The sequence below is a fragment of the Drosophila takahashii genome, chromosome 3L (assembly GCF_030179915.1).
Source record: "Drosophila takahashii strain IR98-3 E-12201 chromosome 3L, DtakHiC1v2, whole genome shotgun sequence".
Lineage (NCBI taxonomy): Eukaryota > Metazoa > Arthropoda > Insecta > Diptera > Drosophilidae > Drosophila > Drosophila takahashii.
In genome coordinates this window covers 21171172-21197609 of record NC_091680.1, presented here as the reverse complement: position 1 = coordinate 21197609, position 26438 = coordinate 21171172, and the positions used below count along the sequence as shown (strand labels likewise).

Sequence of the window (26438 nt, the reverse complement as noted above, 5' to 3'; positions counted from 1 at the left end):
CAAGCCAATTTAAAGTTGATTGTATCTCTATTAAATGAAAACAGTCTAATTATTATATGATAATAGAAAAAAAGAGAAGCACTTACCTTCAGAGCTTTCCAAAAATTTGAGCAGGTTTATTTCCTGTTGCTTCCTTACTCCTGCTTTTATTAAGTCCGAAAAGTGGTTTGCGAAAGCTGGATCTGAAAAGCGTTCTCGATCTTAAAAAAAAAAAGAAAAAAATGTTAGAAATTAATATAAAAATGCACAACCAACACACACAATTTTCATTTAGCCTGCGGTTGCGTTTGCTGCTACTCCTAGAAAAAAAAAGAAGCAGAAAAAGCAAATTTCGAGCACTGACGAAATGTCGCAATACAAATTTGGGGGCTGTTTTGGCATATGCACTTATGAATGCGGTTTGTCCGGTGCATAAATACAGATTTCTTGTAAATATATACATATGTATGTGTGTATTCTGTTGCATCATCTTTTTAACTCAAGCATTATTTACATATACACATACATATATGTATACTCTTATTAATGATCTTACTTTGTTCCGCCACACTTCCAAAACTTCCGCTTCTGGACCGACTAGTTGAACAGGAATTTCTCCTCGTAGCTGCTTCCACTCAAATTTTTTAAAGTTTCCGCTGCATTTTCCTTTGTTACAGATATGTAAATTCAATTAGTTATTAATATCCAAATTGCACAATTATATATGTATGTACTCACCAGAAATCAGAAAAAGAATCGCCTCCCAAGTCCCTTAATAGCGTTTACATTTTTCACTTTTTCACAAACAAAAGGTTTCATACAAACACGTCTTTCACTGCCAAGCGCCCGAAAAATTATGACAAAGTCTAGACAATGCAACTCTTTCTACCCCCACCCTTGCCACTGCAACGGACGAAAAGTAGCAAAGAAGAAGAAAAAGGGTGGACTTCTCTAAAGTCAAATGCGCTCAGCATCAAAATTCATAGAAAAAGGTCCGCCCTAATATACACACACATTCACTTGTTTTGACCTGTCAACCACACACACATACACACATGTATTACATATGTATCCATTAATTGCGTCTTAAAATTTCGTTTGACTCTTCCTTGTTTTTAGGGCAATTTCAGAACATTTTTTTTGCTATTTTGTTCTACGTTTTAGGGCGATTTCGCCCTAAAAAGAAGGAATTACTTTTGGAGTCGACTCATAAAAATTCGCCCTAAAAATCACGGAAAATTTGCCTTTTTGAAAAAACTAACCCTAAAAAATATTTTCCATGGCGATTTTTCGTATATTTAGGGCTAGCCACCCGTATAATAAGAAAATTTTCCTTAGTTTTAGGGCGACCTCGGTTTTAGGGCGACTTTCCTAGTATTTAGGTAAAAATTTCTATGAGTGCAGATATTATTTTTTAATTCACTTCTATTACAGAGTTTTCTTTTTAAATGATACTGATACACAACTAAGATAACTAATAGTTAAGAATAATAATGAGGATCCACTAGTTACTAAACAAACTTAACAAGAGCTAACAAAGATAGAATCAATTTAGCAGATTTAGGGCCGTTTTTACGTCCGTTTGTTAAATTTAAAGTAGGGTTAAAACCTTCAAATCGTATGGGAAATCAAAGTTTTAACCCTACTTTAAATTTAACAGACGGTCGAGAAAACGGCCCTTAAGGTATACAATTATTCTAAGTCAAATATTAAGTAGAAAACCTTTTATTTCTTAATTCCAAATTTTCAATTTAAAGCATAAAATCGCACAGTAATGATAATACGAACACCAAAAATACAACCTAGCATACTAAAACCCAATTAAGTGGTGACGGGAAATACCACCCTTATCGTCAGATTTGTTTGGCCAATGGCCTGGGCAACCTCGAACTCAATCAGATTCCGGTCGAAGATAAGTATCCTCAGATAACCCCACACATCGCAATTAAATGGCACTGATACCCTTTATCGCATCTTGTGCTATCAGGTTTCGCCGGAATATACAAAGTATCTGGCAGATACGATTCTTTTGTTTCTCCGCCAGCAACTGTACTGCGTTTTGTGGGGTGCTTTGCCTTTTGGATGCCGATGTCGATGTCCCACCCCCTCGGAAACCCATCGCGTTCTCCGATAGCGGCGGCAATCGACGACCTTGACCGTGAAATTTAAATTTAGAAGGTACGGCGGCGGCTAAGACGTAAAAAATAAAATACCACCAAGCTTTCCGAAGCTATCTTCGCCGGTGTGTTAGTCATTGTGTGTTCTGGTAATTGCAGAAAAAAAGCTGCGCTCTATCACAGGTAATTCCTTTCGGCTCCCAACACTCCCTCAATAATAAATACTCAGAAAACAGAAAAAATTCGACCATTCCACGAGTCCGCCGCATGTGACTTATGTAAATATTCAAGTGCGGCGGATACCTATTTTTAAAAGCGATTTAATTGAAACATGAACTTGCGTACTGGCGCCGTCGCGACTTGGGCAATGATGTAAATCCGTCTAATTATGTGAAATTGAGCGCAGGGCGAATTTAGCTAGCATAAGGTTAAAAATAATGCCTTTCTTTTTAACTAGCTGCTTATTGGCTGAGTTTGAACATGCCGCCATAACAAAGTGTTGGGTAACAAGCTTATGGCACTTGGTATTTTTAATACCAAACGGTCGGCCAATTGGATTTTTCCTAAATTCTCCTATCAGATTAATTAGTTGGAACAGAGTTTTCAGTTATCATATATAGCATTACAACAACCAATTGAAGTTAATGTAAAAAGGTTTTTGTACTGATAGCAACTAATTTTGAAAGTACATTTTGTTTTCAGGTTTTTACCGAAGTTAATTTATTAAATTAAATTATTTAGAAACATAACAGCTAATCAGTATATTTTTGCTTTTTAAATTGACCGCCTTGGCTATCGATATGTCGCATCAGCTGATGAGACGCAGAAAGTTCAAGAACTCTCATCCCTAATAAACATTTGCGCGATATAAAAATATTCTAGAAATCGCTTAAAATTGCTGTTAAACAGTTAAATTAAACTAAATTAATACAAGGGAAAAGCTTTAAACCTCCGACTAAGTATAGTTTCTCTTATAAAGTTTAAACTTTGATTAAAGAAGAGCCGGTTTTGTTAGCACGTGGAGCACGTGGATCAGAGATATTGTTTATGCCAAATCTTTAAACAATTTCATCACAAAAACTTGAGATAATGGTGGCTGAGGCATTTAGTGAATATTATATTTGCAATTTTAACGATGCAGTAACTGTAGAAGGTAAACTATTACCAAGAATAATGTTTCACATGTAATATTTATCGAAATTACTTCATTCAGATCTTCCAGCCGATGAGCAACTGCGTCAATTATGGACTCGCCAGAATCTGTGGACAGTGGAGGATCTTCGGGAGATTCTTCAACGCTGGCGGGAAAAGAGCAAACCCAATATTAAAGAAGATCCCACATCCCAACTGAAGGATTTCCTGCTTCTGATCTTTGCTTTTGTTCAGAACAATTTTACTGGACCCTTTGACAAACTTGAAGATTTCCAGCAGATACATAGTCAACTAAACCTGGAGGATCTGGATGCCCAGGAGAAACTTAAGGCCAGCGGTGAGGAGCTGAATCCTAATGTAAAGACTGCAGAACTTTTACTTGTAGCCAGGGAAATACTTCAGGAATTGTTGGAAATCTATCCAGAATCCAAGGTTAGTTAGCATTTTAATTATTAATTTGTATAGTTATAACTAACCTTTTTATGCAGGTACTAATTTGGTGGCACTTGCGGCTGATCTGCCTACACCAGCACATCCTCGACGACTTGGCGGCATCTCTATATGAACAATTTAAAGCGGCAGCTGGACTTCTTCAGGCTCAAATCAACCAGTTTGAGAGCAGGGAACTGCAATCGCTGCTGCTCTTGGAATTGGCCAATGGCTACCTGCAGTTTCACCGTTCGGAAATAGCCTCCCAGTTGCTGGACGATCTGTGCAACCATCTGCAGGTGGAGCTGAAGGTTGAGGGCTTGCTGGGAGTACGCACCAAGTTCCAGCAGAAAGCTCTCCCGCAGCTCTGCCTTAAAGTTGAGCACCTAAAGGAGCAGCAATCCCTTCCCCCGGCCAGTCGTACAAATGAGAAGACCCAGTTGCCCAAGCTGCTCCTTCTGGAGGATGACACGCGACTGGAGCGCATTCGCTTTGTAGAGCTCAAGGACAATGAGGTGATGACGTTGCCCAGCGTGCTCCAAGCTCTGGTGCTGGCCAAGGTGTGAGTATGATGGAGTATCAATGGATTGTACTTATATTACCCCCATTTTCTTCTTTAAAAAGAAAACAATTGAAACGCTCGCAGCCCAAGGATCGCCTGGCGGATGAGCAACTGGAGCCCTATACACAAACCCTGCTCTACCAGGAGCATGGACCTCTGCAGGTGCGCCAGGCAGCCCTTCTGCTTAACTGCCTGCAGGAATCGAACCAGCGGAGAACCGTCGAACGCAGCTGGAAGCAGTGCGAGGAGTGCGTCAAGCTGCTGGACAGCTCAGAGAAGGAGCTCTCGCTCCGCTCGCGACTATCCTACGGCTTTGCCGCCCACCTGAGGCCCAAGTGGCAGGTGCAGCTGCAACTGGTGGACCTGCTGCGCTCGCTGGGCATGACCAAGACCGCTCTGGACATCTGCCTGCGCATCCACGCCTGGCAGCAGGTCATCGAGTGCTACACGAGTCTGGAGCTGCGGCACAAGGCGGCCGAGATCATCCGGCAGGAGCTGGAGAAGAAACCCACTGCTTTGCTCTACTGCCTCCTCGGCGACGCCATCGATGAGCCCAAGTTCTACGAGCAGGCTTGGCTGCATTCCAAGCAGACGAGTGGCAAGGCGCAGGCCTATTGGGGCAACTACTTTTACAGGACTGCGGACTACACCCAGGCAATGGAGCACTTTGAGATCTCCCTGGAGATAAACAACCTGCAGGAGGCCATCCTGCTGCGCTGCGGCTACTGCGCCATTCAATTGGAGCGCTGGGAGGCGGCTGTTAAGCATTATCTGGCCTACACTCACTTGGAACCGAATGGATTCGAGTCGTGGAACAATTTGGCCAAGGCCTTGATTAAGCTGGGCGACAAACAGCGGGCCCATCGCGTTTTGGGTGAAGCCCTGAAGTGCAACTATAGCAACTGGAAGGTTTGGGAGAACTACATGCTGGTGGCCGTGGACACTTCGCACTGGGAGGATGCCATGCGGGCCTATCAGCGAATGGCGGAGCTAAAGCAGCACTATCTGGATCAAGAGGTGCTCACCCGCATTGTCTACGGCATTTCCAAGGAGGATCCCGTTGGTTCAGGAAGTCTAATAAAGAGACTTATAAAGCTGCTGGGTCAGCAGAGCATCCAGCACGGAAACGAGCCTCTTGTCTGGGAATTGGCTGCCTTGGTGGCCCCAACGCCACTGAAAAAGGCCGAGAAACTCGTGAAATCCTATCGTGCTTATACCCCAAAACATTTGGGCTGGGAAACCAAGTCGGAGCATGCCCTAAAAGCTCTAGATCTTTGCTTGGAGGTCTGCGAACTCTCGGTGGCGGCCATTAAAGAGCACATCCCGGAGGAGAGTGAGGTGATGATAACCTCTCAGCTGAATTCCGCCCGACTGGCGGGCACTTCTTGTCTGAATGCCCTGAAAAGGGCCATCAATGTGGATGTGCCGGCCGAGCAGAGGGAGAAGGTGGAGCAGCTGGAAAAGCGTATAGAAGAACTGACAAAAATAGTCCAGCAGCGAATGAATGTGCCGAGATCTTAGTTGACTTAATATCTTTTTAACAAATAAAGAGCTATTTTATTTTATAGAGGAAAGTTTATTTTTGTACGCTAGTTTTGATTTGTAATGTGGTTCAGGTTGAAAATTCAGTTTGTGTGAATAAGTTGAAGTTCTAACATTCGCAATTAAATTCTCTATTATATTGATAAATATATAAACCTAAGCATTTACCCATGAACCCATATCACATGTATGAGGCGATTCTCTTGGTTTCTTCTTAGTAAGTGTTCAATTTGGTGGTGATCAAAACACGAACGCTCTGATCGAAGGCTCCGCAGACGGCCAGGCCCAGTTTGTCCGGATGCCAGTCGAAGCAGTGAACGGGCTGAGTGCTCATGGTGGCTGCGCTGACCAAGTTCAGTGACCCGGCCACTCCCAGCTTGGTGCCGTCCGAATCGTCGATGACCCTCCTGTCGGGATACTCGTACTGCCACAGGCGAATCGATCCAGTTCCGCCGCCCGTTAGGAAGAGATCCCTGTTCTGCGGCAGATGGCGAACCACCCAAACGGTGGCCTTTGGACCGCTGATCACGCCATTTGTGCCGACGCTTCGCCCGGCGTTGCGCTCCTCCACATAACTAAATCCCTTGGTCGGGTGCTGGGTTCTCATGTCGTAGACGAGCAGACCGCCCTCCAAAGTGGTCACCGCCAGCTTGTTCATGGGAATGTCCCGGCGATCGAACTCCAGGCCGCAGATGCCGTTCTTCATGGTGGCCTCCCAGCGCACGGAAAGCGAGCGTAGGTCGAATATCTTGAGATCCCCATTATCATAGCCCGCGGCCACGATGCGCTCCTCGGAGTTGTAGGTATTCCCGAAGGCCACGGCCCAGCAGTCCCGACGAGCGTTGCTCTGGTTGACGCCATCGCCCATCTGCGGTGGCGGCGACATGTCCACCACCGGAGCCTGTCCCTGGCGGATGTCCCACACCTTCACGGCTCCATCTCGGCTGCCAGTGACGATTTCAGGGGCTCCACAATCGATCTGAGTGCCGCCGATGGCGTCGATGGTGTTGATGATGCCGCTGTGGGCCTTCACATTGTACACCGGCAGATCTGGCTGCTCCATGTCCCTGAAATTGATACCTATAAGAGGGGTTTCCATGGGTTTTAAGTCAGATTTTACTTACAGAACCTGCAGCCTGCCCTCGAAATCCCCGATGGCCATGTGGCGGTTGCGCAGCGAGGCTGCTCCAAAGGTGCCGCACTTGAAGGCCACCTTCTTCTCCACGGACTTCACCTTCTCCAGCTTGTCCTGGTTCAGTTCGTAGATGTCCATAATCCCATGCCCGTTGGCCTTGGAGCCCAAAACCACGAACTTGGCCGAAAGAGGCACCCATTTCGTGTCGTACACCGTGTAGTTGACGGCCTCGTGGAGGTGCTCGATCAGCTGGGGCTTGTCCATTCCGGTGGTCTTACTTCTCTGATACTTTTATAGGCTAATATTCCCAAAGCGGCCGGTGAAAAGTGAAGGATTTATCAGAAACAACTTGTTTTGTTGTCATAGCTACCTTGCTTCCTCTTCCTTAATGTGACCGCGCTGTTGGCGGCTTAAACATACCACATGCCGGCTCTTGAGAAAAAATACTAAAATTAAAATACTAAATTATGTTAGAGCTTATTCAAGCTATCGATAAATTAGAATAACGGTTAACTTGTATATATTAAACTTAAACTCTACAATCTGTTAATATGGAATATTATTTTTAAAAGTTAAATAAAATTTTTACGTTTTACCACAATAAATTTAAATGTACGATATTTTTACCGATAGAATAACAGGCCAGCTGATTTGAGCTTTCCGTTCCAAAGCTTGGCCGCTTTGTGAATTTAACATTTTTTTCTTCAGTTCTTCTGGGTCAGTCGAACGCTGTTTTACTTTTGTCGCGTATTTTCCCCCCATTCCTTTTGGCGCGAGCATCTTTTTTTGGCGTTCGACCCCCTCGACAACACCAGCAACAATTACAACTGCAGCAACAACTTCACCAGATTATAACGACAAAAAACGTTTTACGTGTGTCGCAAGCGACGCTTTTCGGCATTACAAACGTGTGGTTAAATAAGTGGAAGTAAATATTAATGAAATAACGGAGCCGTAATAGTAACTAAAAATCTAGTTAGCATTAATTTGCAGGCCTTTTAGCCAGTTTTATATAAGTGATAATTTTGTTGGCTGAACAAAAATGAATAAAGAGTGCTTAAAGTTCAATATATTCCCTATGCATGCGCCACAAAAGTGTTAATCAAATTTTTACTGGCAACAAGTGATACAATAACAAAGGCAACGGCCATTAAACAACGGGCGCTATCAAAAGTTGAAGGTGCCAACAAATCGACAACGACAATATAGACGACAACAACAACAACAACCACAGCAGCTGTACTCGTTTGGCAGGCGAATCGAATGCCAACAAAAATAATTTAGTTTTCTTAAGGTAAAAGCAGACCAGATTCTTTCACTCCCGAAATTTCGTACATATCGCCCAACATTTCCCGATTTCCGTTTGCCTTTCGATTTCTCGTCAATTTGGGACAATCAAATTAATTGTATATTTTTTCAGCCTTTTCATTGCCTTTATTGTTTTTTATTTGCCTTTCCCCTTCGCCCCCCTTTTTGTTCTTTATTAGTGCACTTGCACTTGACACACAGTCATCGGGTGTATATATAGTATATATAGTATTCTGGTACATGGCGTGCTCATATATAGAGACCTATAGTATGTTTATGTCGTTCTTCCGTTTTGGTGACTTTTTGCCAACCTGTCGCGTCGCTGGCTGAGAATACCCTCTATATATTGGGATTTGTTGATAAGCCGCAGCTCTGGGAAAAGCAAATAATGAATGGCACCTAATTGGTTTTTTCTCTAAGAGAAATGTAAACATTATGCAAGAGGCAAAAAGCAGAATTATTAAAATCTATAATTATAAAAAAAAATCCCTAAAATGATTATTTGAAAAGTTATTTTTTGCTTTTAATGTAAAATATGATTAGAATACAATACTAATTATTGTTAATCAATGGTGTATTAAAAAATTGTTAGCAGAAACAAAGTAAAATAAAAAGAAAATTAAACACTTTAAGTACTTATCAATCACCCAGTAATTTGAGCTGATTATTTCCAATATTATCAGTTATACGTGAGCTGTAAAGATTGCTATTAATCGGGGCCTTGAACACAAAAGTAAAACTCTCCAATTTCACACCTGTTTTGACCCAAAACCTTACATATGATTTCTTTTTCGAGTTAGTAACCGTCAAAAGATAATCTTAAAATTTCGATAGTAAAAACCCAGAAAATCCAATTTAAAAGAATTAAAATATTAATGATATGAAATTGACTCCATTTGTACCCTGGGATTAGAACATTTCCTTTGGATACTTTTTAACCCAATCAATTTCTTATACTCAAAATTATAATTAAAATTAAAATTTAAATATAAAAACATGTACGTTACTTAAATAATATTCGGGATGGCAACACGAATCTTGGTTGACGTCTCTTCACTCTATAAATAGACATAGTTTTCATATTCGAAATTATGGCATCGCGCTCTCAAATATTTCGTTGATCAATTAAACGATGTTTCAATTGATTTTTATTTGTTTTGTTTCCATTGCGTTGTCAGAAGTTCGTGCGTGCGCACAGTAGGGAAAATGGAAAATGTTGCAGCCCCAATGCTCCTCCGATTTCCCCCCAATCAACCCCCGGCGCTACCACAGAAAAATAAATAAATGCCGCACAATCGAAATCTAAACAAAGAGATATAAAAAATCTGCCAACTGCCGCACCAGCACTTCCACAGAAGCTAAACAAGGGAAACTCAAAGTCCAACCCAGAAATATGAATGCAATTCATATCTAAACGGAAGCTAAACATTATGTGGGGGGAAATGTGTAAGGCAGTTTGTGTTTGCAGTTCTGTGGTCAAATCGATGGAGAAACTGGATTCCACCGGCAAGGGTTAATCCGCTGATAAGGGCGTGCCCCATATATTTCCCGATCCAACCCCAAAGGCAAACATTTGCCGACGAGCTTTGACCTTATTGTAATCTCTGGGAATTATTAACCAGAATATTTTTCTTTATTTACTCTATTCTATTTGAGCAAGAGTTCTAAAAATCAAGCTAATAAAAAGTTTTCAAAATATTGTAAATGTAATATAATTTATTTATCAAAATGCTAATGTGTTTAGGAATTTAAATATGAAAAGTTTCAACTAATGTCCACTTTATTATAAAGCCTTCCAAATGCTTCCTATCATTTTTTCGGGCCTTATAAAGAGTGACTCATTATTCACTTTCACAATACATTGTCGTACACTCATAATTGCCTTGCATGAATGAATCAGACAACGCACTTATTAGATAAATATATTTTGTTTTCTATAAAAAAAGTCAAGTTAATAAAATGTATTTAACTTTCGGATTATTTCTATAAAAAATAAAGTTTATAAAAAAGCTCGCGTGCTCCATAAATTTTCCCCATAGCCCGACAAATATTTTGCCAAGAAATAGCCGTTTATGTACTTCAACGTCAGTTTTATCACATCAAGCAGACAGCATCAGCTGAATGTGGAACACAAAGCCCCGGGATCAGATCCAATTTTTAGTATTTGCCTCAGTTTTGTTCACTAGCCTCAGCAAAGAAGTCGGTTCAAGTGCGTCAGTTAAAGTCACAGCGGCTCAATCAACATGATTGAAGTACGTACCACCGATTTAATTTCCCAAAGTTCACTTCAAAATTGTCTGCGTTATCTCTGACATTTGATTTACCGCTTACGCAATCAATATTTTGATACCGAAAGCACTGCATATGGTAACTAGAAAAAGGGGAATTCTGAAGCCAACTGTAACTATTTCATGGCCATTTGTTGCTGATAAGAGCAGGGTCAATATATCGGTAAACACCTGCCCGGAGATTCCCCTTCAGGGTTTCCATAGAATTCCAATAGCAACCATTTCCACAGCGAAATTAAACCAGTAATATATTTTAAACTGCTGGAGTATTTTAATTATTTTCCACTCGACTTTCGTTAACCTTCAAACCTTCAAATTGTTATATTTAATTTCCAAAGAGCTTAAAAACCGAAAGTCAGGCAGATAACATAATTATTTTAAAAGCACCATAATACTTGTGTCTTACTAAAAAATATTTTAATGAATAAAGTCCCTTAGAACAATTTAAAGTAGGTGTCAAAAAGAATATTAAAATTTCAACGTCTGACACATTACACTTTAATATTAAGCATTTGCTTAGCCTTAAAAATAGGTCAGCTGGTTTCATAACTGAGCTATATACAAATATTAAAATAGAAAATATTTGTTCTAGATTTTGCCCCCTTAGAAATTGATTTTTATACAATTTTCATCAATGAAGACACATGTTTTAGTTCGCTGAAATTGCGGTTTTGTCTCCGTGCCGAGGTTAAAACATTGATTAACGAGGGCTGATGGAAGTGCTCGCGCTGCTGATAAGCAAAGTGGACACTTTCGATAAGAATTCAGCACCGATTTTCACTACGGCACTTGTACATATACTCCTATATATAGAGCTTTTACCCTTCCCTTCGGTTCCCTTTTGGGCTAATCTCGCGTTGGTCATGTGCGTTTAGGCCCATTGCATAAGGGCTTCGGTCTGGGCCAAATGTGGGATCCCGTTTTTTGCACTCTGTTTCCACAGTAACCGGTTGGTTGGTAGAACTAATGAGGTCCCCCGCAATTGCCGGCAACACAACAATAAGCCAGGGGCATCACAATTAAACCGGATTCGAGGGGTTTGTTCTATATATAATAAGCTCGTTTTTAATGGATTAGTCATTACTTTCGAAAATCGAGTGAAAAAGAGAGAGAAACCCGCAATTACAATGAAATGATGGCTACCGATTTTGGCGATACGAAGTTGTTGAACGTCAATTTCGAAGGTGAAATAATAAAACAGTTTCACGAATTCCAGGGAAACCCAGCTTTCAATAATTATATTTTTATTACCATAAATTAAAATCTATTTTAGTATTTTTTCAGATTTATTTCAGGTTATTGGGTTATTTTTAACAGTAGGTATAAATCCGAAAGATATCATATTCAATTCACACGCTATAATTTGATATGCAAATGCAATTGAGACAGTTGATCTCGGTAGGCCAGTGATCTTTTGATCCCCTGATTGATTCCAGATACTTAGCATATAACTGGAGATACCTTTGGTTTTTCAGTCACCTCGCCAAACGTTGAACTTGACATTGGCAGCAAGGTTTCAACGGATTTTTACTAAACAAAAACTGGGGAAGTACTACTCCATCTATATGTGATGCAAGTGGCGTTGCCGAACACAGCTTTCAAAATATATCTTTTGAGTTATTTATTGTTATGTCTGGCAGCCGCTTTGTGGATCCGGTTTATGAAGTTGTTTACTTTGGTTTATGGAGTGCCATTTTATGGTCACTTAGCAGGAATTGTGTCAGTTGGTAACGGGGCTTTGTAGGGTAACTAAAAAGTGGAGTTTGTGGGACTATAACCTCTGATCCGCATAGATTAATTATTATTTTAATATATAAAATTAATAATATTTTAATATTAGATTTAAATAAAATAGTCCAAATATATGTTTTCTTAATTTCTATATAATCTAGTAAATTTGTTCTACCGAAGGGAGCTCCTAACTATTTTGTTATCCCTATATTTACAATATTTGTTTATTATAAACCCTATAACCCTCATTTGTTAGTGCTAGCTTAAAACTTGGTCATAAAAATTATCTACCATGAACCGATTATTGAAGGTGATTATGGTCTGAGCCAATGAAACGAATGACAAAATGCGCAAAATGCCCTCTACTGTTATCCCATTTATCGCAGGTGTACGTTACTTTATTGAGCACTTAGCAAGTGGCTTTCGCTAGACGGTAATTGATGATGAACATCTTTCGGAAATACGTCAACACTAGACACTTGTCAACGCTGCGTATGCGTAATAAAGACCGATAGAGATTATTTTTGGCAGGGAATTCTTCAAATTTAAACCAAAATTTGCGGTCACCCAGAGAACGCATGTTGATCAAATAATTAAACCAATTAGCATTCGCTATGAAATCATGATTCATTATAATCGAAAATGTTCACGAATTCGGGGATATTATATTTAAAGATCTGTCAGTGATGATAGATGCTTCAGTCGTGTGCGGTGGGTGATAAGGTTAGCAGCTATAGATGCCAGTTGTTTTTTGATCGAAAGTGATGCTAATCGTTAGCGGTTGTTATCTAACTAAAGTTGTGAAATACTCGTTTCAATGTGGTTTGCCGAAAATTTTCCAACGCTTACTATCTTCTGTTTTTAAAGTGTCAATGGTGATAAGGAAACAAATTAGAACAAGTACTTAAAGATTTTTAAGAGATTTAAAAAAGTAATTTCAATGGTTTCAGATAATGACCTAAGAAAGACAAGATTATATAGTTGTTACTATGTAGTTTCAAAGTATTTGTATGCAGTAGATGAAAGAATATGAATATGACTGTTTAATTTAAATACATATATTGAAAATATTACATTTAACAATTATAGCAAACTTAAGGATTTTAAATTGTGATTTTAGTTAGAATTGGTTGTATGTAAATTTGATATTGAAAATATGTAATATTTTTGAAAAAAATTTGGTTTTTGTATTTAATTTAAACAGTGTTATGTTTATTTAAGCATCTTTTATTTAAATATGCAGATATTTCTTTATTTAATATGCACTTTTAACCACATACAAGTGTTTAAAATATTTTTAATAATATAATGTTCCTTTCTTTTTAGAAACCCAAACACCATCTTAAATCCTTGCCCAAAGGAGCCTGGAAGCGATTAAAAGACTTGCACGATCGCCAGAAGAGGCGGCGTCACTTACTAATAGAGAACTATACCCAGGATTCACATATCGACAACGAAGCTGGCACTTTATTGATACCCATTGTACTGAAGGAGACCCCACCAATTAGAGCCACTGGAACAATACCCAAGAAACCCAAAGACGCTGATTGTGATTCTAGTTGCCCCGTGTCTCGCTTCCGGCAGTTACAATTCCAACGCGACCTTCGCATTCATCCTTTCACAGACACCAATGTGGAACGCGGCAGAAAACAAAAGGACATAGAAGTAGAGGAAGATTTAGCCAAAATGCCTAGTGATAAAGAGAGTCCAGAGTGAGTTTCTTTTGTGGTTTTTATAAACAGACAAAATAAGAGGAATTTTCCTATTTTACAGAACATTAAATGTAAATATATATAAAAAATTATATTTCATTTAATTATGTTAATTTTTTGATTTACTGAAGAATTTCTTTTTATTTTTCTTTGAAATAAAAAATCATATTATCAATAATCCACAAAATTATTAATACAATTCCTTTTTTTGTAGAACCAAACCACTGAACAATAACAACACAAACGGAAACGGTGGCAGTGCACCGAGCAAGCCAAAGATCCAGCCAAAATACAGCATCCACCGGGATGTGCTGACCCACGAGGTGGTGATCAAGCAGACGGGATATGCGGCCCGGGACAAGAGCATACCGTCCTCGCTGCGCAACTGCTGGCACAGCTGGAACTTCTTCGCACTCTTCACCGGCGTGATTCCCATCCTGCAATGGCTACCTCAGTATTCGCCCAGGAGAGACCTTCCTGGAGACATTATCGCCGGCTTCACCGTGGCCATTATGAACATACCGCATGGCATGGCGTATGGAATTCTGGCGGGAGTTTCGGCCGGAAACGGTCTCTATATGGCCGTCTTTCCAGTACTGGCCTACATGTTTTTGGGAACCTCCAAGCACATCTCGATTGGCACCTTTGCGGTGGCCAGCATGATGACGGCCAAGGTGGTGGATACGTTCGCCAATGTGGATGATCACCATCATATGTTGGCAACTGGATTGCTGTCGAATGGGACAACTACTGCATCACCTCTCCTGGCTTTGAATTCTTCAGCACTTGTGGACTTAACTACCTCAACCAGCACATCCCCTCTTTCGGTTTTGGCTGAAACTACCACTGCATCCACTCTTCAGCTATTGAATTCCACCCTGATTGCGGATCCCATCACAAAACTGGAGGTGGCCACCTCGCTGGCCCTCACCGTTGGCATTGTGAACGTAAGTTGGTTCTAGAGATATTTTTATATCCATTACTCGTATAGTAAAGTTCCTAACGAAATATAAAAGAAAATTTTAAAATCGGACAATCCATTTAAAAGTTATGAGCCAAAATGAAATGGCCGCTAGATGGAGCCAATCGTAGTATTCGACTCTCTTGTTAATCAATTAATTAATTACCCTCTGATCATATTTTTCAGCTCCTAATGGCCTTTTTAAGACTGGGAACCCTGTCGTCCCTGCTGAGTGAGCCCCTGGTCAATGGATTTACCACAGCTGCAGCTTGTCACGTGGTCACCGCCCAGCTGAAAGATGTCCTGGGCATCTCAGTGCCCCGTCACAAGGGCGCTTTCAAGATCATATACAGTGTTATTGATGTGGTTAAGGGCGTGCCGGAAACGAATTTGGTGAACTTTGGCTTTTGCATGGCGGTGATCGTATTCATGACGATCTGCAATGAGATCTTGAAGCCGCGCCTGAGCAAAAAGTGCCGCTTCCCCCTGCCCGCCGAGCTGATCATGGTGATTGGCGGCACACTGATCTCCAAGTGGTTCAATCTCCAGATCGACTACAAAGTGAATCCGGTGGGTACGATACCCAGTGGACTGCCGGATCCCGTTCTGCCGCGACTGGATCTTGTGCCAAAGGTGGCCGTGGATTCCATAGCCATTGCCATAGTGACCTACTCCATAATCATGTCCATGGGCCTGACTTTCGCCAAGAAGCATGGCTATGAGGTCAGGCCGAATCAGGAGCTATTCGCCATGGGCATTGGCAACATGGTGGGCGGCTGCTTCTCCTGCATTCCCATGGCCTGCTCCTTGTCGAGATCTGTAATCCAGGATCAGACAGGTGGTGTTTCGCAGATAGCTTCACTGGTCTCCGCTGCGCTGGTGGTGGTTACTCTTATGTGGATAGGTCCCTTTTTCGGCAGTTTGCCCAGGGTGAGTGCAGTGTTTATCCTAAATATTTTGTTATTTTTCCTAAATTGATTTGCCTTCTTTCAGTGCGTTCTGGCTGGCGTCATTATAGTGGCCCTGAAGCCTATGTTTATGCAGGCCAAGGAACTGAAAAAGTTCTCCAAACAGGGCAAGCTTGAGATGTTCACCTGGATATCCACCTTCCTCTGCGTGGTGATCATCGATATTGATATAGGGTGGGTGCCTCTCCAGTTGTACTATATTTAATTAATTAATTTATATTAATTTGATTATTTTCCCTTTATAGCCTACTGATTGGCATCTGCATCTCCCTGTTGGCCCTGTACATCAAGGGCCTGAAGCCCTACTCCTGCCTTCTGGGCTACATGCCAGAGGCTCCGGGAATCTATATGGATGTCAACCAGCACCGGAATGCGATGCAGGTGCCCGAGACCCGCATTTTCCGCTACAGTGGCTCTTTGAACTTCGCCACCAGTTTGTTCTTCCGGCGGGCTCTGTACGAGGCCGTGGGTCTGGACAAGATGCCACTGACGAAGGTCACCAGCAGCAGCAGCAGCAGTAGCAATAGTCCCAGCAAGGGCAGCAAGTCGAGCTATTCCCCGGTTTCGCAGAACGGAGGAAAGGCAGTCAATGGCCAGTTGGAGCAGTCGGCCGGTGCGTTCAAGGTGCTCATCCTGGACTTCTCGATGCTGGGGCACATAGATGTGGCCGGATGTCGCACCCTCACGGATGTGAGCAAGGAGCTGAAGGTGCGGGGAGCCCGCCTGCTGCTGGCCAGCCCCGTTGATAGGGTGTACGACACCCTGGTGCACAGCATGGCCCTCAGCGAAGGACCCTTCGAGATCTTCCCCACGCTGCACGATTGTGTGGAGTATGCCAATGCCTGTCGGACGGCGTGAGAGCGCGATCCTCCTGCTCCAGATGCGGAGGCAAACCACGTTTTGTGATATGTCCAAGTGATAGCTTGCGAATCGTAGCACCAAAACCCCCTTCCTAGTTGCTAAGACCTATTTTAAACTGATTAGAAACAATGTCGCCGTCTACAATCAAGCAGAATAGGCTAAGTTCGTTTAAGTGCCTCCAAAATATTGATTTTTGTACTTAAATCACACACAGCCCACCAGTCAAGGCAACCGAAGAACTTCGAGCGATCAACGGAGCGCATTGATTTAGTGCAATTTGTACCAAAATGAACAATTCAAACACACACAATTAGTTTTTAGGCTTAAAATGTATAAAATTGTATGTATAAACTGTACATAAACATTAAACTGAATTTGTTGCAATTATTGTGGTATGGTTTTTAACAGAATTGAATTTTAAATTTAATTTGTATTTTTGTAGTATACTTTTAGGCTTGGTAAAGAAGAAGAAGAAGAGTTTGCAATGTATTTGGGTTTTATGTTTTTAACCCTCTAGTGCCCAAATTTTCTTTTCCAAAAAAAAATTATTTTTGGATTCATTATGATCCAAAAGTGAATGTTTGTTTTAGAAAAACTTTTACTTTTGCACGGATCGAGTTTTATAGGACTATATCCTTGGACCGCCTAGACCTTATAAAAGCTATAGAAAGCTAACGAAATCTTATTTTTAGTGTGGGTTTCGTTTTTTGAGTCCTTGAGACTATCAGTAACACCGTACAATTTTTTTTTCCAGCAACAAACTTTTTCTAATATTTTAAAAAAATAGTTATATTTTGCATTTAATTCGCAAATAATTATTTCGTCCGAGTTGCACTAATTTTCTGCCTCAAATGACTACAGCAGCTCGCGCAAGCTCTAGTATGTATTCCAAACGCAACGAACTTAATTTTTGGACTTCCCCGAATTAGAAAAAAAACGCAAAACCGAGTCAAAAGGAATGAAAAGACTAAAATAACGGTGCTTTTAACCTTACCCGTCTGGAGGCGGTCTTGGGCACTAGAGGGTTAATTATTTTTAATTGATTTTGCGATTTTGATTTTATTCAAGGGTCTTACATATCTATATTTGTTCGCTAAATAATGAAGATTCCTTAGATTTCTTTTTTATTTATATCAACATTTCAGAAAAATTACTCTTGTGTTTCTAAAAGATAAAAGATTTTTCTGCATGTACGTAAGTGATAATTTATATGTGGGCCAGTACGAAATATATCCATAAACCGAATTGGTTTGACATTTACGGAATTTTTGATTCCTTTTTTGATAGGAGAGTTGCTGCATAATCATGTTTTTTTAAGCCTTTAAAAATAAATCCATAGTAAGCAGCATAAATGCAAGGAAACAGAAACCTTATTTATTTTATTCCATTTTTATATGATTCATATATTTTTGTACTTCAGGAATCATGAGATACTTGCAATTTCAGTCGGTAATACCTGACCTGATCCGAAGACAGAATATCCAGGTTTTGGCTGACACATCGCCACGTACAATCGCTTGAGCTGACACCGAGCAATTAGCAGGCACATGACTAAACTTGGATGTATTTTTTGGCTATTTGTGTTTGCCCAATATCTATATGCTTACGGCGGAGGCGGTGGAAAATGCCCTAAGCGGCGGCCAAAAGGAATACAATTGTTCCAACTGATTAGCCCTTAAATGACTTCTGCCCGAGGCCACAGAATGCACATGGAATTTGTTTGGATTCGTGTGGCACATGGGAACAACTACATGACTTGAGTTGGTCAAGATCTGAGAGTCGGTTGCGTTTTGTGGTTGTCCACCAAAATGAATGCCAGCCCTCAAGTTCGATCTTTTTGAAGGTGACTTTGTGTGAAAACTTAAACTGTTTCTGGCGGTACTAGAAAAATAATCTTTTTAATTTTTGTATTAATTTGTATTAATCTATAATAAATTCAAAACAATTAACCTTTTTAGCCTTTCAACTTTCCCAATAAATTATTCAATAGCACAATGTAATTCTCATACACTGGTTAATTTATTAATGAAATATTTATGCAAATTATTGATTGATTAAGATAACTTAGATCTGGAGATCAGTATGCGGAGGGGGCATGAATCCACTTTTAGAACGGCGCAAGAATTTGTAATGAATACATACCTATTAATTAAATATTTCCACATTTTTCTGACATTTAAAATTATTTTTTAAATAAACTTCATTTAACTTTTAATCATTTTGATGTGTTATTTATGTGGTATGCATGGGTTTGTTTCAATTTTAATTATATCCTCTGCTACCTTTTGTCATTTGTTTGCAGTCCCCATCTTTGACTCATTCCAATCATTTTAAGTGCTACAATTTAACGCTTCTGACGCTTGTCACCTTCGGCGGGCTTAACGAGGCTTTCAACTCGCTCAATTTAATCGGATCTCAGTCAGAATATTTTCATAGGCGAAATTGACTTGCTTAAAATCGAATTAAGAATTCCCCATAATATTAATGATGCCTTGGCCACTTGAGAAGAAACAAGCGAACAACTCTAGCCGGCTATTTCGATTTTTGTGCAATATTTTATCACGAGGCGCCTGCATACGAGTGTGTGGAAATGAATTTTATGGCAACTATAAAACGCAAAAGGTTCCCACAGCGAGTGTATAAGATGCAAAATCAACAGGCAGAGTAATTGTTTTTCATTTTTTATTTTTATTTCTATTTTTGCCATGCAACTTCCACATTTGTGGGAAGTTAAGGGGACGGAGGCGGGTGTTTGTTAACACGGCCATAAAAGTGCTAAACATGCCAACAATTTGAGCGTTTTTCAACCGTGCTATGGAGTGTGTGTAAGCGAAGCCCCCCTCGATTTCTTAGGGGGTGGAGCTATTTGTGTATCGGCAGCCAACTCTTTGACCTTAGCTTGGAAATTGCTTACGAAATTACTCAACGCAGCCAAAACTATTTGTTTGGCTAACAACAAAATTGCCGAAGGTTGCCTTCTGATGCAGCAATTGAAAGCGATCAACTCTTGATAAAGGGCTACATACAAAATATTTATTTTTTAAAATTAAATACTTCTTAAATGATCGTGTTTTGAAATTTTGAGACTTTAAGTAGGCACTGGTAAGTTTTTGAGGATTCATTTTGTGTCAAAATTTTTGACCAATATGATACTTCATTTAATTAAATAGACGGATTTTTTCTCCACTCGAGTGTTAGTGCTGATCAAGCAAATAAATAGTTAATATTAGAACGTTTCGATCTCCTGATACAATTCCATCGCTGTGAAGTTAAACAACACTGTGCAGCATTTTTAGTGCTTTTTAAATTTACCTCGATGGATGCTATATTTTTAGATTCGTTACGAATTCCCAAGTTAAACTGCGTTTTCCAAAAAGTTCCCCGACGCAAGGATTCTTAGCAAAAGGACCTCAAAGTTCGAAAAATGCTGAAATTGGCCAACTTTGCGGAGCTCTTAGAGGCAAATGGATGCATGGCTTGGTTCGAAGTTAAAGTTTTTTAAAATATACACCCTTTATCTTTTAAACCCTATACTTAAAAAATTTTTAAGATTTTGTTTAAGGCAGAAACAAATTCTAGAAAAAAAAATCAAAAAACATAAAAGTATACAGCTGCGGTCAAAATGGTAACAGTGTTGCCGCCCTGTGTATTTAAAAGTTTGTTGTTGTAATTGATCTTTTCCTGGTAATATTGTATTGATTATAATTTTACTATTAGACTAATTGGATAAGACAAAATTACAACATCAAACTTTTAAAAACACAAGGCGGCAACACTGCTACTATTTTGACCGCAGCTGTATGTTTTTCAGTTTTTTGACTATGTTTTTTGGAATTTATTTCTGCCTTAAACAAAATCCTAAAATTATTTTATGTATGGGGTTCGAAAGATAAAGGGTGTATCTTTTAAAAAACTTTAACTTCGAACCAAGCCATGCATCCATTTTCATCTGAGAGCTCCGCAAAGTTGGTCAATTTCAGCATTTTTCGAACTTTGAGGTCCTTTTGCTAAGAATCCTTGCGTCGGGGAACTTTTAGGAAAACGCAGTTTAACTTGGGAATTCGTAACGAATCCAAAAATATAGCATTCATCGAGGTTAATTTTTGATGCTGCATAGTGCAATTAATCCTAACATTTTGAATAATAATAATAATATTTTTTGGATAAGTCAATGATCCCCACCACGAATTGGACAGACCGAAAATTAAAAAAAATATCAAATTTCGTTTGCTTATCAATATTTATTTTTTGCAATTGCCCAAAATGAAACAAAGGTGCTGGCTGTGGACGGAACACATTTTGTTTGCTCAACGCATTTTCACATGCCGAATCGGCAAAGAGAAGTCGGGGCGAACGAAAAACCGAAAAATAGATGAATAAATAAAAGAGAAGTACGAAAACATTCAGAAGTATTTGCGGTTTGTAAGCGAGCAGCTCCCCCCTCCCCCTTGCACCTGCAGTCCGGAGCCTCCAAAATCCGGGGCTCAAGTCGGAATTGTTGTAATTTCGAGAGCCAAGACCAGAAAAAGCCCAACAACGAAGCTCTTTGTGAGCGAAACTAATAAAAAACCGATCGCCACGACTGTTCCCACAACCAGTTTCAAGCGAGCTCTCGAGCGGTAGAGTCGTCGCCTTCCCACATATAGTACTATAGTATTATAGCTCCCCGATCCACTCACCACTCTCTGTAAGGCGAGCTTAAAGTCGGGGCTTAAGTCAATAAGACATCAAGTGAAACACATAGTTTTATCTCCGGGAAATATACCGAAAGTCTAGTGATAACTCCGCTAAGGATAATGCTACCTTGGCAGTTGTGACGTAACTTTAAAAGCAAATCTTAAAAGCAAGACCGCAAAAAAAAAGTTGTTTGCCATGGGAGAACTGCAATTGACAATAACAGCAACAACAATCGAATAAAAACTCAATAACAATTATCAACTGCGAGTGAGGCTCAAAACAAATGCAAGAAACCTGTATTAAAAAAAGTTTAATAAAAATTTGAGAGTAAATATTAACAAATATTGCATAAATTGTTACCTACGTAAACTTCGCAAGCTCTTGCGATCTGAATGAAATACGATAAAGCCGCAAAGAGCGACTGAAAAGCAAAACGAAATATCATAAAAAGATCAGATAAATGTCGTGGATAATATTTGGTTATTTTTTTAAGGGACATTCGAAAGTTAAATTAAATAAAAGATTTGTTAAAAAGTTGATTGACAAAAAAGTAGCACATTTAAGCCATCTTTTTCCACTAAAAAGTTAAACATTTTGTTTTAACTCTATTTGTTTCTTTTTTATAGCCACCCCGCCTTCGTTCATAACAATTTCCCACTTCCAAAGTTTTTGTGCATTCAAGTGCGACTAAAAATAGTGGCTGTTTCTTTTGGCTTGGCTTGTTTTGCTTTGTGTTTTTGCAAAACAACAACTTTGAGGCCATTTACATACTCAAACGCTGAGAAAAGAAAACCGCCAAAATTGGTTACCTAACGAAAACTTCGTTTGTGCTACGGGACGGCAAACTTGTGAGTAAATAAGTTAATTGATTAATATTACAACCTAATAAGGTAGTTTTATCTCATATGCGTAATACGTTAAGATTAGTTTATTAAATAATTTGTATATTATTTTAGTTAAACAGTCAAGCTTTCTAATAGTAACATTGGGATTTTCGAAGTAAAGGTTATATTATAGCGAGGTAAATTGATTATGTACCTTCACAAAAAAACCCTAAATAATACATAAAAATATGCTTGATATTAAAAAAATCTCTTGCTCTTTGTGGCATACACAAGACTTAGGATATAATTTGTATTAATGTTTGTAAGAACTTCGTTTTTCTTTACAATAGTACGTAGAATTATCCCAATTGTTGCTTCCATTATTGTTTTGCAAATACTGACGATTAAACATGACTTGAAACGAATTTAAAAGAATTGTCTACAGATTGGTTTCCACCCTACGATTTTAAAACCCCCAAATCGACAGACTCGCAAAATAAGTTATTCCTATCAAAACTACGAAAAGACATTTATTTTGGTACTTCAACCCACAATATTGCAACCTCTTAATTACCCGATTACATATCCAACTAATAATGGTGATGATGATCCATAATTTTGTTTACCTTTTTTAGCAAAATAATAATAATTTCCAATAATTTCCCATGTTTTTCAAGAGTGAGAGGTCTAAAAATCCGAGCTTTAAGTGATCTATTATGATGTGTAGCACGTACATCTGAACAATTACCATAAACTTAATTGGTTTCGGCTTACAAGCCGCAGATATAGTGATTCGCCCCGCCGCCAACGCCCCGTCATTAATGGCGACTTTCAGATGACTTACTGTCATCTCAGGCACGATTCCCGCAACATGATAACGCCGAATGAAAAATAGTGAATATTCAGACAGTGTGAGAACATTTTTTAATAGCCCCGCCAATTACCTGGCGAACTTTGCTGCGACTTAGCTTATTTGAATTTGGAAAATAATGCTCGAAATGAGATGTCGTTTACCAGCTAGTTGGGGGTCGGGGGACTCGATTGCTCAGCCTGCAATTACTTTTAATTAGCATTTAGAACATCGCAGTCCGCCAAGATGAATCAGAGATGGGGCGGCACTCGTAAATAAGCCACTATAATTAGCTAGCAATTTTTCGGGCAGGCTATTACTTTGATTTATTTATTTGTGATTGCTCCAACTTCCACTGGGAATTCTCCTCGGAGTCTCTACGCAGCGAACCCTTGAAGTGGGCCTAATGCGTCGTAAGTAACCGAAGTCTCTTTTTAAGAGCCGTAACTGACAAAATCCACAAAACGTTAACAGCCACCGCCGATAATGAACGCTTGTCTAGGCGCATTGCGTTGGCAGCTTCGCTGCGGCGTCGCCGCTGCCAAAAGTGGGTCATGGTTAAGTGTACTTCGGTCGCTTCGCGGTTCGGACCCGGCTTAGAAACAAACAGCGAACAGTCGGCCGAAACCACATCTGCGCATGCGCACCACTCTCCCAGCTTCACTCTCGTTTTACAGCTGGAAAACCAGCGATTGGCGGCAAAGATAGTGAAATAAATATCACTTACAGATTTTACACGGAAGAAACTTCGAAAAAGGTTACACATTTCATTAACATTACAACTTGATAGTACGATTTTAAACATTCGGTGATTCAATATTAAAATGTTAGGTTAGATTTGATTGGAAATCACAATATATGTTTTAAGTCCCTAATTCAAATATTTTAGTTTTCCAGTAATTTGTTAGATCCTAAAAGCTTTGTCACTACCAAGATCCTTTAATATTTTAAATATATAACATGTATTTATTTTTTAGTACGAGAATAAATTTAATAATTAGAAATACGATATTTAAAAATAGTTTACGAATATAGGTTGTCATCAAACCATTTACTGTACTAAGCCACAACTTACTAACACTATAACCCAATCCAAGCGAAGTGTAAAATAATCCTTATCTATTTTCGCCGAATAGAGCTGTTGCGCCATCAAGAACCTCTGCATCTTTTCCCTCCCAAATCCCTAGCATCATCCTCCTTGCATCAAATTCCTCTTCGGACTCGTCACCTGTAGACAAAAGTACAAAATGTTACATTCTCTTCTGTAATCGAATTGATTAATTGGAACTTATTTTCCATTCAAAGGAAGACGATATGGGCTTCAGTTCGCGAATGGACTGCTGCGGGCAGTTCGTCAAGTACAGCCTTTTCATAGCCAACTTTGTGATATTCGTGAGTATCTCGCCTAAATGAAAGTAAATAATTAATTTCAAACAAATTATCAAAAATGAATACTTTCAGGTGGGTGGAGCCATTGTCTTCTGTCTCACCCTGTGGACTCTGGTGGATCGCAGTTTCGTTAACGAATTGCTCGGAACTAATCTTTTCTCGGGAGCCGTTTACGTTCTACTGGTTACATCGATCATCATCTGCCTAGTGTCCTTTTTGGGCTGTGTAGGTGCTGGAAAGGAGGTCAAGTGCCTGCTACTTACGGTACGTAAATATAATAAATATAACAAATCATACGGTTCTATAACCACTTTTATTAAATTGAATTAAATTATTTCTAAACAAAAATATAACTTGCATTTAAAAAATAAATATGTTGCGTTACTAAATTCTTTATTTTTCTTTCTAAAACTAACTTAAGAAATCGCAAGTCTTTTCTTCTTAACTATGATGCAAACACCATTTAACATATGCATTAACCCCTCGTTTTCCCTTTGCAGTATTTCATAATAGTGGCTTTAGTTTTCGTCACCATGCTAATTGGCGGCGTCTTGGGTTATGTGTTCCGCGAACGAGTTCAGCAGACCATGCGGCAGGTAAGGGAAATCCATAAATAAATCTGTGGCACTCCATTGAACCCACCTAATGTTCCGTAGGAAATGCGATCCACAATGGCTTTATACGGCAGCCGGAGGGAGATCACCCAGGCCTGGGATTTGACACAAGAGCGGCTGCAATGCTGCGGAGTGGACACGTGGCACGATTGGAATAGGTACGGACCGGTGCCCGAGTCTTGCTGCCAGGAGCTTTTTGGGGGTCAGCGAAAGGAGTGCACCATCTTCCCGACCATCACCAATCTGTACAACCAGGGCTGTCTCTATGTCACGACCAACTTCATCAGAGATCACGCGGCGGTTATCGGAGGAACCTCCATCGCGGTGGCCATTTTAATGGTGAGTAATACATATACTTAGAAAATACGGGAAAATACTGAATAATCATTTTAAAAATTATTTTTATTTTTTCAGATCTTTGGTATGATATTCTCCTGCCTACTGTTCAATATGATCGAATAGCGCCAAAGAGGAGGAGAATTCCAAGCCCAAGCAGGAAAAACAGATACCAAGGTCGGAAGTATGGAGGAAACCCATTTTTGAGCTATATTAAGAGTATTATCCGAGTGTATGATATAATGTTGGCTCTAAAAAAGTCAACTGTCCGTTTGTATTATGTACCTATGTATATACGTGTTTAAAGAAACTAGTGAGTATTCATGAGCGAGTAACTGGATTGTATTGTTATCATCTGTTGCATATTTTTGTATTATTTTTATGTATTTCTGTAAATTTAGTCTTAAGATCCCGTAATCAAAACCCCAATGCAATTGCTAGTTTTAAGCCAGCTTTTCTATTGTTTATAGAGAATTTAGTTGTCTGTCCATTGTTGTTTCTAATAAAATTAGTTAAAAAGTAGAGCTTCGGTAAGTTTTATTTTGATTTCTTAAGTTCTTGGGCTTGCTAATTTTTTTTTCTGAATTTTTGATATAGAATGTGAATTTTGAAATTGTCTATAAGACAAGTGAAATACAATTTTCCTATTAAAATATTCATATCTAGGGATGTTCTACCTTAAAATATTATTGCATATTTTTGGGATCTGTGAACACGATATTCAATATGGACAATATCGTAAATAGATTAAATAGGTCACTGCTTTCAATCTTGTACTGTTTTTTAACGTTGTAGCCGAAAGTTGCTTGCACAATTTATTATCATTTAATTTATTACCAGTGATGCCACAATTATGGCATTAATTTAAGCCAAGTTTGTTTCATCTAAAATAGCTAGTTCAATAAATATACTTTTCGGACAAAAATAAATGATTATAGATCTGTTTCGAAGTATAGTCACAAGTAAATTGTAAATATTATTAACAATTATTTTTATTTATTTT

The 26438-nt window shown here is 39.4% G+C and overlaps 4 protein-coding genes and 1 long non-coding RNA gene across 6 annotated transcripts in view; 3 read left to right on the top strand and 2 right to left on the bottom strand.

Moving 5' to 3' along the window:
- Positions 1-1107, bottom strand: part of LOC108055590 (uncharacterized) — a 131246-nt gene extending 130139 nt beyond the window's left edge. The window contains exon 1 of the long non-coding RNA XR_006412333.2: positions 718-1107. This is a non-coding gene — a long non-coding RNA (uncharacterized lncRNA). The remainder of the gene's footprint in view (positions 1-717) is intronic.
- Positions 1108-2933: 1826 nt separating this feature from the next.
- On the top strand, positions 2934-5813 carry LOC108066183 (tetratricopeptide repeat protein 27). Its single transcript, XM_017154580.3, has 4 exons — positions 2934-3249; positions 3310-3680; positions 3737-4239; positions 4302-5813. Exons 1-4 carry the CDS (start codon positions 3186-3188, stop codon positions 5758-5760), a joined length of 2397 nt encoding a protein of 798 aa, XP_017010069.2. The 5' UTR covers positions 2934-3185; the 3' UTR covers positions 5761-5813.
- Positions 5795-7288, bottom strand: Wdr92 (WD repeat domain 92). The gene is made up of 2 exons (XM_044393901.2): positions 6906-7288; positions 5795-6848 (listed from the first exon to the last, which is right to left on the bottom strand). The coding sequence occupies exons 1-2, from the start codon at positions 7178-7180 to the stop codon at positions 5996-5998; spliced, it is 1128 nt and encodes a 375-aa protein (XP_044249836.1). The 5' UTR covers positions 7181-7288; the 3' UTR covers positions 5795-5995.
- Positions 7289-7618: 330 nt separating this feature from the next.
- On the top strand, positions 7619-17129 carry Prestin (solute carrier family 26 member prestin). The gene is made up of 6 exons (XM_017154582.3): positions 7619-8210; positions 13570-13955; positions 14170-14902; positions 15103-15846; positions 15910-16058; positions 16130-17129. The coding sequence occupies exons 2-6, from the start codon at positions 13930-13932 to the stop codon at positions 16740-16742; spliced, it is 2265 nt and encodes a 754-aa protein (XP_017010071.2). The 5' UTR covers positions 7619-8210; positions 13570-13929; the 3' UTR covers positions 16743-17129.
- Positions 17130-21316: 4187 nt separating this feature from the next.
- On the top strand, positions 21317-25957 carry Tsp74F (Tetraspanin 74F). 2 transcript variants are annotated; one of them, XM_070215640.1, is made up of 8 exons: positions 21317-21432; positions 22049-22270; positions 24233-24336; positions 24402-24488; positions 24558-24749; positions 24986-25081; positions 25142-25438; positions 25514-25957. In XM_070215640.1, the coding sequence occupies exons 4-8, from the start codon at positions 24411-24413 to the stop codon at positions 25559-25561; spliced, it is 711 nt and encodes a 236-aa protein (XP_070071741.1). In that variant the 5' UTR covers positions 21317-21432; positions 22049-22270; positions 24233-24336; positions 24402-24410; the 3' UTR covers positions 25562-25957. The 2 variants fall into 2 exon arrangements, with proteins under 2 accessions (XP_070071741.1, XP_017010067.1); XM_017154578.3 differs by lacking the exon at positions 24233-24336.
- Positions 25958-26438: the final 481 nt, after the last annotated feature.